General features: G+C 38.7%; 1 protein-coding gene across 7 annotated transcripts in view; it reads left to right on the top strand.

The window, feature by feature from the left end:
• LOC137238139 (chaoptin) overlaps window positions 1-11180 on the top strand; it is a 102380-nt gene extending 91200 nt beyond the window's left edge. For all 7 annotated transcript variants that reach the window (XM_067762789.1, XM_067762786.1, XM_067762788.1 and 4 more), the window contains 4 exons: window positions 2636-2735; window positions 3704-3993; window positions 5436-5582; window positions 5644-11180. In XM_067762789.1, coding sequence (XP_067618890.1) covers window positions 2636-2735; window positions 3704-3993; window positions 5436-5582; window positions 5644-8682 — 3576 coding nt within the window. In that variant the 3' untranslated portion in view covers window positions 8683-11180. The remainder of the gene's footprint in view (window positions 1-2635; window positions 2736-3703; window positions 3994-5435; window positions 5583-5643) is intronic.
• Window positions 11181-11461: the final 281 nt, after the last annotated feature.

Raw genomic sequence — 11461 nt, 5'->3', positions numbered from 1 at the left:
AAATTTCTCAAATACTATCTTTGTCAAAGAGTTACCCCTGTACCGAATTTCCAGTAAATCGCACCATAAATTTGATTGGTCCACTTCTCGGAAAGAAAAGTTTCGCAAATAATGAGCCAGTAACGTGAGTACTATATTAAATTTCAAGAAAATCGCACCATATTCTATTTTATTTAGAAAAGGTCGGCCTCTGGCCCCCTTCCGGTCCCCTTTCCCTCCCGTTCCCCAACTTGTATATTTTTTAAAGAGAGCTCCTGCATTGAATTTCAGGCGAATAGCACCGTTATTAAATTTTTTTGGAATGGGTCGGTCCCTTTCTTCCCGGACCAAATTGTTAATCTAAAGTATCCTTAAATTCTCTTGAACCCACAGTTTCATCAAAATCGGTCCAGTCGGTTAGGGGGAGTTTGGTCACAAACACACGTACAGAAATATATATACACATATATTAAGATAACATATAAACAAATCTAACAGTACAATTCGCAAAAATAATAACAAATACATACAAACATGCCTACATGTGGTTGCATCACAATCATACCACACATATAAAATACGTTAATTGCTACCGTACTGTACCATACTTATCCATTATAAATTCCAAGCACATGATTTACAAAAAAACTGTTGATTTAAGCCAACTATGGAGTATGCAGATGCAATTTTAAGTACCGTTTTTCAAATGCATTCTCGCTTGATTTATCCGTCTTAACATGACGAATGAATTGACTGCATGTGCTGCGTTGTTGTTGAAGACTTATGTGTGCATGTACGAGTAGGTATGATGTCGACAGTTGATACCTCATGTCTGTTTAGTGCACCAATCGACACTCCCTGCACCGGTTCCATTTTTTTCGACCATGAACTAAAGTTCTTGTGCTGTACACAAAACCAGAGCTTCCCAAAGAGGATCATGCTAGTCACCATATCACTTAGCTCATGCACCACCCTTGAAAAGGAGTCCCCTGGAATCCCTTTTGCTAGGGTTGACAGAGAGTACGCACAATGCAGACCACCGGGTAAAGACACCCAGGTACCCTTGTCAAACCCCGTCATTGTATGCAGAAATTTTACGGTGACAAGGATTACCATGGCATCAACAGTAACGGGTCAAAGCAGAGGAGAAAGACCCACACTCTGTTGAGTACTTCATGTATCTTTTCTGTAAGCCGTTGTTCAATTTAATTCTGGTACTTGAACCATCGTTGAAAATCCAAAAGCAGCCCTGTGATAAAAGCTATGCACCAATATCGATTTATAGTTCCTTATTGAACCAGTTGGGGGAAAACCGAATGAAGCACAAAAATATCCGCACGTCAACCTTCGTAAACTGTTTGAATTATCCACTTATTGCTTTAAAAATGCCGAATCTGTTTCTGATCTGTTTCTACAATGGTGCTGTCAGTCACAGGGACGCTACTCTATTATTTCTTCCTTCTTATCGCTATACAGATCTGCAAGCATCATCGCAATGTTGAAATGACTTCAGACCATGTCTCATTGCATGGGCTTTTCCACTCCGACTATGATTTTAACCGATCTCTCGGATTAATACCGAAGTCCGAAGCTATAGCGAAGATACTCCCGAAAACAAAGCCGAAATAATCCAAAGACAGTATCGAAATTATTTTTAAATGATCCGAAATGATTCAGTGCCCCCAAATGTTCACGAAACAGTTTGAAATTATCCTGATGTAGTTCTAAAATCATCTTGAACTAGACCCAAATTGATCGCGAAAGAAATTTCGATATTATCCTTAATGATACAAAATGATCTCAGCTCTTCTGCTAACTTTTTCAACATTTGCTTAGGCCTCGATCAATCTGACCGAAATACCGAATATTATTGGTCTAGATCAAATTTTAAAAACTGTTCAATTAATATGACCCATAGTTTAATATTGTAACGAATTCTGGGAAATTCCGCTTATTTGAAACCTTCTGCAAACGTTGGAATCGCTAAATTGTCGAATAAATAACTCAAAAATTCAGGAATGCAAAATGGTCTTTATTAGACTACTTTGAGAGTACTTCACAATAACACTTATACTTCACAACTAATTGCGTGTTTAAATCAAACCGATTACTGATTACTCACCTTGCGCTGCCTTTATACTATCCGTTGCTTCGTTCGCATATTTTAACTAAAGTCAGATGTTTCGCCTTCTAGAACTTCTGTATCACCTGCTTGGTAATTGAGCTACATATATGCATGTGTATGTGTGAGCAACTAACTTCGGCTGATGACAACATGTGTGCGCGTGTGTTATTCTTCGTCACCTTTTATGTAAGTGTGTAAATGGATTAAATTCATGTATTCATGTACATGAGAGTGGCAGCTTGCTTTATTGTTGTTGTGCCTTTATTTACTAACAGCTTAGTGATGCTAAAATTCGCCAAAATATAATATTTTTTCCAAGCGGGGTCGGCCCTCGGAAGTGTTTTGGCAAGAATTCTAAGTGTATTTCTGCATTTTCGGCATAAAAAATGTAGGAGACCGCCAATTTGTAGGAAAAACTAAATGTCCTCGAAGGTAAATCGCGCAAAGTATTTAATTTTCACACATTTGTAGAATTTAGTAAAATGAGATATATATGCATTACTATCAATAACTCTTAATAATTATTTACAGGAATTCTATATGGATCGCAATTGTTTGTCCACTGTACCATCTAACTCACTTAACGGGCCTGACGCTTTGAGGCACTTTTCGTTGCGTAACAATCACATCAGTAAGTTCAAACTAGTATGACCGAAGTCATGTTTGCTTTGTATATTAACATTAGGGCGGGTCGATTTTTATAGAGTAATTTTTTTTTAGTCATTGCTCCTAGCAAATTCTAACTTGCATCATATTCTAAAAAAAAAAAACAGATCCATATCATATCATTGTACAAAAAATATATAAAATAATTAAAAAAACTTTTAAGTTAAATGGTTTTATTGAAAACAATACTTACATAAGGTAATAATAATACCAAAAGCTATAAAATAATTAGGTAGGCCCTAGGTACTAGTCATCACACTCCCCATCAATCTAGGGCGTTGATCAGACAATTAAATAAAAACGTTGGACGCGTATTCTATTGATAGTCATAAGTAAGACCAACTGAACCTTAATCAGGTTACGCCTCACATTTTTAGAAATTTCACGCGCCCAACGCTTTTATTTAATTGTCTGATCAATGCCCTAGATTGATAAGAAGTGTGATGACTAGTACCTAGGACCTACCTAATTATTTTCTAGCTTTTAGTATTATTATTACTTCATGTAAGTATTGTTTACAATAAAACCGTTTAACTTAAAAATTTTTTTTTAATTTTTTTTCGACAGTACAAATGTATATTGGAACGATTTTCCCACATATGTATGTAGTGTTATTCCTTGATATTTTTGTGTCAAAATTGACCTCTTAGGCGAAAATAGCTTGTGAAAACATTTTGTGATAAGAGGTCATTGTGCTTTCAAATATCCATATAACTGTACATAAATATTACCATATCCAATGTTTTTTTTTGGTACTATGTCATAAAAATCTACATTTTAAGTAGCAATTAAGTAGTATGTCCATACTTATGTACTTTGTTCTAATTTTTCTTTGTTTTTTATCATTTACATATTTACTTTTCGCTATTTCCTGTCTTGACCACCACACCACATGCATCATCAATATGCCAAAAATATAAACAACAATTGCAGCAATACTACATTACGAAGCATTCATTGCACAACCTCTGCTAGAAATCATCGATCTACGCCACAACGAAATCAAAACGGTTGAGGGTATGGCGTTTCAAGGTTTACGCGCTATACGTGAAATCAAATTGGCCGGAAATCGTATAACCAATTTGAATAGTGACGTCTTCGAAAATGTGCCCACATTGCAAAAGCTAGATCTGTCTGAAAACTTTATAACGCAGTTCCCAATTGTCTCGTTATCGGCAATCGGAAATTTAAAATCCTTAAATTTGTCGTCGAATATGTTGCAGGTGAGTTGCGTGCAAAGGATGTTATTTTTTCCTCGAAAAATAGCCTTTCCTGTGATAAAAATCGTTTAATAGGTCAGTTTAACGAACCCAATATAAGTGAAGAGCAGAGCAGAGTAGAGCAGAGTAGAGCAGAGTAGAGCGGATGTCAAAGACAAATAGAGCAAGCTGTTGTAGCACAGGACAGGGATGGGCGTTCTCGAAATTGAACTTCTCCATTTATTTTTAACAGCTGATCCACACTTCTCTGCTTTGAACTGCTCTGAACTTAATTTGGGTTCGATAAACAGACCTATAATTATGTGTGTGCAATTCACAACCTTTCTACCCTGTAGAGTTCTGATCGTAGAATTTCCTACAGGTATAGGTGTCAAGCTATTCATTGTTAGTTTACATACTAAGGACAGATTTAGTTGCAAGGATTTAGAGCAAAACACGTTACCACTGTAACTCTCTTCCGCACCGGAGTGACACGTCCACATTTGGAAAACTTCCATGAAGCAAAATAGTCCCGCATTCCAAGTACCGAACCCAACTACGAACTAAGAGAAGACTTCTGCTGCGTTTGTCGGAAAATAAACATCTATATCTTAAACCTTTATCCGGCTTATTCTGTTCGGGTCATATGCCCACTGAAAGCAAATCTTCTTCGAGTTGTATATCTATCTCCTACAGAATGTCCCACTTACACTGTCGTTCGAGCTTACACCCCCTGCGAATTGCATACCACGGTCTTAAGAGCCGGGCAATGCCGAACAGCAATTCCCCCCTCCTCCCCCTCTTCAATCCTCGCTCCAAACTCAACGTAGCTCAGCTTTGGAGCTAGGGCCTATCCCTGTTCATGATTTCGGTCCAGCGCAGCCCCCTTCCCGGCGTTGGAAAAGTCTATTCGAGGAGGACTGGTCTTCTGGGTATTTCTAGCTATGTAGTATCAGTTGTAACAAAGAAGAAATGACGCTTCTCCAAACGGGTAAGCTCTAGTCAAAGAGGTGTAGTTTTGCCGCTTTTTTAACATTACCGATTCAACTGGTTGAAAACAAAACAAAAAAGAACAATGACAACCGAGCCAGGCTTTTAAAGAGAATTACTTCCAGGCTGACAGGTTTCCTATAACTTTCTCTTGCTATTTAGACATGAAGATAACGTCTACAGCATACAATATCTAATAGGCCCTCAAGCCTTGGATTTATCAAAAATATAGATAGCGTCCCTAGTAACAGCAGCAGCAAGGGACACGTCACGTAGGCCTAAAACTTTATTGGTTTATGTTACCAAACATGTGACAATAGGACAGTTAAAAATCTAAGCAAGGCGTTGCTAAACAAAGTGGATACTTGGAGGGATGATCTTCATAAGATGTTAGCCCCATTTTTTTTTATTCCAAGGACGACTGAGCTTGAATAATCTTGAATTTCTTGACTTATTTTTCTTCCGCGAACACACAGCGTTTAGATTATACGCACACACAGGTTATTAAGATGTTAGAGTTGTTGGATTTGAGTCGCAATGGCATAACCACAATACCACCAGGCACATTCCGCGATTTGGCAGCACTAAAATATCTTGATTTGAGTTTGAACTCCCTGCGTACGGTAAGTTTTTTCGCGCAGATTTAGTTGCGGTTGTTAAAGTTAAATACTGTCAATTTTTCAGATCGAGGACGATGCTTTGGAGGGTTTAAATAATTTACAAACTCTCATCATACGCGACAACAACATCTTACTCCTACCCGGCAGCGCACTGGGTCGTCTACCAAGCTTAACCACATTGAATTTGGATTTTAATCGTGTTGCTGCACTATCGACCGAGATTTTGGGCTCCATTCAGGCGGAAGATATAACCACTCTAACTCTATCCCGCAATGTTATACGTGAATTGCCTACTGGTAGCTTCCAGACTTTTGCCAATCTGCATAAACTCGATCTCTCGGGTAATTCGCTTGCCGTTATCAGTGCTGACATCTTTCTAGGCTTAGATCAATCACTCAGTGAGCTAAAGCTTTCACAAAATCGCATTACCAGTCTCGGTACGATGCCACTTGCTCTAACCGAACTACGTAGTCTTGATTTGAGCGGTAACAATCTCGCCGATCTGCCGCGCAATATTTTTCAAGGACTGGAGAATTTACAGTATCTCAATTTGAGCGGTAATCATCATTTAGCGCCACTGCCCGCAGCGCTTATACGTCCACTGACACGTCTGCAAGTTATTGATTTGAGTAAATGCGCTCTGAAGCAAATGTCTGGCGATCTCTTCGCTACATTGCAGGATCTAAAGCATATTTATTTAAATAATAATAATTTACAAGAAATTAACGATGGCTCATTTGTCGATCTATGGAATATTAGCTCAATCGATTTGTCCGACAATCAGATAACCTCCATACGACCGAGCGCATTCGTCAACGTGATGAAGTTGAAGCGACTCAATTTGCGTGGCAATCAATTGTCTGCATTCAAAGGTGAATTTTTCAACACTGGCACTGGTTTGGAAGAGCTCGATATTTCACAAAATCATCTCAGCTATCTATTTCCCTCTTCATTCCACATACATCCACGTTTGCGTGAAATTAAAGCTGCCAACAATAAGTTCAGTTTTTTTCCTGCCGAGCTCATTTCAACACTACAATATCTTGAGTATGTTGATCTCTCACACAACCAACTCAAATCGATTGAAGAGTTGGACTTCGCGCGTTTACCGCGGCTACGTGTGCTGTTGGTAGCTCATAATCAACTAGACATGCTTAGCGAGATGGCTTTCCATAATACGACCCAACTGCAAATAGTCGATTTGTCTCACAATAGCTTAGATCGTATAGGTGAGCGTACGTTTGAAGGCTTGGTGCGCCTTGAAATGCTCAACCTTGAGGGAAATCAACTGACCGAACTTTCGGATTCTATTTTTGAACGATCTAAATTGCAAATGTTGGAAAATATAAATTTAGCTAAAAACAAGTTCGTGTATGCGCCATTGAATGCGTTACAACGTCAATACTTCTTCGTATCATCGGTAAATTTGAGCCGGAACAAAATACGCGCCATACCCGCAGATGACAGCATAATGGTGAATATCAAAGATCTCGATCTGTCATATAATCCGCTTAGTGAAGGTGCTGTACGAAATATTCTCAACGAACCAAAAACTGTGCGCTCCCTTAATTTGGCTGGTACGGGCATAACACACCTTGCACCACTCGAGACGCCGTTCTTGCAATATCTCAATCTTTCGCACAATAATTTGAAAGCAATAGATGCGGGAGTCTTCCAGCGCACAACATTGCTTGAAACGCTTGATCTATCGCATAATCAATTGGAGGCGGTGGCCGAACTCGCAGACGCTTGGCCGAATTTGCAGTCACTATACAACTTGGATCTTTCAAATAACAGTTTCGAGATCATCTCGCAAGGTGATTTCGAACATTTAGAAATGTTGCGTATTCTACGTTTGAATAGCCTGCAACAGGCGACTCGCATTGAAAAGAATGCCTTCAAACATATGCCAAATCTGGAAAAGCTCGAAGCATACGATCTACCTTTGTTAGGCTATCTCGATGCACAAGGCATACTTGAGCTATTAGCGGGATTGAAGGAAATAGACTTGGAGCTAAAAGATGCCAGCATTGGTACCGAACAAATTCAACCTGCTAAACATCCGCGACTCCAAACGATTGGCATACGCGGTGAGCGTTTGCGTACGATATCCTCTGGCACTTTAGCTGGTTTGAAAAGTAGCGATCTAACTATTAAACTACAGAACACCTCACTCACTGCACTACCACCTGCGCTTCTCTTCCCAGTGCCACGCTCATCACATCTCACGCTAGACATTACAGGTTCAAAAGTTAGTGTTTTACTACCACAGTTTCTTAGCGCACTAGAGGACCGTCGTTCGAGTTTGCAACTCAAAGGACTCGCTACAAATCCCATACATTGTGATTGTAATGCCCGAGCGCTTCGCCGTTGGTTGCCCAATTCACATATGACCGATGTTGAGTGTCACTCCCCAGCATTTGTGGCAGGTAAGAAACTAATCGAAGTTGGCGATGATGAGTTGACATGCGATCCACGACGCATGACCTCCACAACAGCGCGCAGTACTTCACAAAATATGTTGAAATCATCATCACGTTTGGTAACACGTCCCACAAGCATCAGCACCACTGAAGAACCAATGATCATATGGAGTTTAGAGCCTACACAACCGCCCCCAATGAAAATTAAAACGAAGGCACCTCTAATGAAGGCGCCCATTATGAGTAATGATGATACACTTATTATTGGTATTGTTGGTGGTGTTGTTGCTTTTATCGCTATACTGATTATTATAATTTGCATGGTTCGGCTGCGCATGAGCAATGTTGAATATCACAATGCCCCAGCAATGTTTGGTATACCGCCAATGCCTATGGGACCAGGTAGTGTGCCGATGAGCTTCAAGGGTGCACCCACCGCTCTCTACGCTGTTCCTCCATATGCTACACAAAATTATGCCACTTTGCCTCATAAAACACCGTCTATACATCAATCTACGCAGAATTTGTCGCAACGCGCGCAACCATCACAAAATGCGCAAAATTCCTACTCGACTATGTCGCGTATGTCGTATTTTGGCGGCACACAACAACAGGCGTCGCCGCAGTCAAATAATCAACAGCCTTATATAATATATTCGGATGATAAGGTTTATAGATAAATCATGATAAGATGATTGGTGGTGCATACAGAAAGAAAAGAAAACTCTGGTTTACATCCTTAGGAACATAACATAACATAGCATATTTATATTTTCAGTCAGTTGCGTAACATTTACGCAACGTATTTTTATTTTGTATTTATTTCAATGGTTTACAACCAACATTAGGGTGGTAGAACCATTGGTATCGGTTGTCTACTAATCCTGTATAATACGTTTTGCAAGTAAAGGGCCAATTAAACTTCCTTAACCCTAACGCCATAATCGAAACCATACCATATCCAATGTGATCGATTAATGCTGTCTTAACCTAAAAATCGTGAAAATTTCATAAAAATGAAGAAAACGCAAAAAATTAGAAACATATTCCACAAAAAATAAGTCTCTTAGTCATAACGTATCCAAAACAATGATTAAAATCTGCAAAAAGTTATTAAATACACCAACTCAAATATTGTTAGGTTATGGATATGGCGAGAAACTTAAAACCAATTGGTTGGCTATGATATGGTTATGGCTTTAGCGTTATGGTATGGCACCATTAATCGATTACATTGATTTCCATAAGGTAGGTTCGAGCAGGTCTTTTATCTGGTTATAGTTTTATGGTTATAAGTCACTATTAATTGGCCCTTAATAATCGAGTTACATTAAACAAAAATCGAAAAGTATTTTTGTGATAAATGATATTTCAAAAAACAAAAAAAAAACGATTTTTAATGTAAACGAGTGCGTTCTTTCTAGTCGGCAGTGATGCAGAGCCCGATAAAAATTTGACAGCCTGATATTTATTTGTATCAATTTGTTGTTGCATTTTCATGTTATCGGGATCTGGGTCACTGTCGATTGGAATGCACTTAATCTAGTTTTCAAAAAAACAATTCACTCGAACTCGCAACTGTTTCATAACCATGGAAATTTCGTAAATTAAAACATAAAGGATAACTCCATTTATCCGGATATTTTCTTTGTAAGGCAATTAGTTGAAGCGCTGTATCCATATCAAAGCATAAGCAAACGTTCAAGAAAAATTTTTACATACTTCTTTTGTGAAAAAATAGCAGCCAAGTAATTTTGACATTTCCTTTATCTCTCTGTTCTCTATGACGCGGCGTCACTTTCCTTCATGACACGAAAGTCAGATTCATCAATGCATTAGAAAAAAATTTGTTAAAATTAACATATTCGAATTAAAAATTCTGTTAAGCTAAAGATAATACACTGGTATTTACCCGACTGTGTTCTTACAGGGTTGCTGCTAAAAAAATAACGAAGCTCACATATATAAAAGGTAGCAGAAAGCGTATGAGTTTTCTTGAGAGATGAATACTACTTGACAAACGAAATTTTCTTTACGCATTTCCTGCCGGTTTTTAATGGAATTTTTCATTTCCTGCCATATAGATATTGCGCTTCGCGTCGTTTTGGGGCGTACATTGCGTCAGCAGCTGACTTAAACACGCACGTCTTCATTTCTATGTTCGTAGCCCACAGTCAACGCAACAGAACGCTTAAGCAACGTCAAAGGAATTCAAAAACTTGCGTTTCACTAGCATTGTTACAGAGGGAAAGACTTGAGTCCAAGCGCGGGGCTGTATAGTGTCGAAGATTGTGTGTAGGTCTTACAACCTTAGGACTGTAGACTCATGTCGGGTATTCTAACTGGACACTACCTTCTGGCATCACAAGCTTTTAAATTAGGCTTGGACAGTGATAGCAAATGTAGGAAGTGCGGATTGGAGGAGGAAACGAACGAACACGTTTTGTGCTCGTGCCCTGCGCTTGTCAAGCTAAGACTTCAGCAATTAGAAGTGAAACAGCTGTTAGACCTAGAAAGCTTCTAGTATTTGCCAAGAGGACGGAGTTACATTATAACATAGGTCCTGGTTTTTTATAGGGTTTTTCAGTTTGGTCGTTAAAATAAACTTCTGGTAACACTACGGACTCATTCAGTCTATATAAGGTCCTCATGGACCGGCCAGTTCAACCTAACCTAACTCTGTAAAGTTTGTGACAGGCATGGTTCAATTATATGGTTGACTCATCTCATCAGCTGATTTTTTTTTTAATATAAGAATATACTATTAATGGGTAGTGGCTACATAGCATATTTGCGTCTTACTTGTAATGTAATGTAAATATCTTAAGACCGTAACAATATGTTAATATAATTCAAAAATTAGTTATTATAATTATGTAATAGTTCTTTATTTAAATTTTCGAAGAAGAAAATGTAAAAGATTTAAAAGCTTCTTAATAATTCATTTGTTTCTTAAGTCAGTTAAATATTTTAATATAAGTACTTAGGCATTTCACAAGGCCTGCCATTGTTTCAATCAAATATTTTATTGGAAACCATGGAAGCAGCATAAAGCTTTACAATGAATACCAGACTCTTGTGAACTGCCCAACTCTCTATAATGTAATATCAAGTAAAATTTTAAAATGTGCAAAATATTTTAATGAGCATTATTTAATAAAAAAAAAAACAATCAAAATTTAGCATTATTTACCCTCACTAGGGTAGGCACCTTGTCGTTGGTGTGAGGGCTTAGCCGAACTCCATAGCGCCCGACTATGAGGCGGAGCTGTTTAGGACTGACATCTACGCCGTTTCGCCTCATAGGAGGGCGGCGGGATGTCGGTGACCAAGAACTGCCAACCCCTAATCCAGGGTGTTATGCGGACCGTGCCTATTGGACGATTTGCAGCCAGGGGATAAATTCGGCTGTATTCGAACGGAGCCTTCCCGATACTGGGCCATCTCGGGAAGTATTTA

Source organism: Eurosta solidaginis, chromosome 1, assembly GCF_040869045.1.
Source record: "Eurosta solidaginis isolate ZX-2024a chromosome 1, ASM4086904v1, whole genome shotgun sequence".
NCBI classification, from domain to species: domain Eukaryota; kingdom Metazoa; phylum Arthropoda; class Insecta; order Diptera; family Tephritidae; genus Eurosta; species Eurosta solidaginis.
This window is presented reverse-complemented; position numbering and strand designations above follow the sequence as displayed.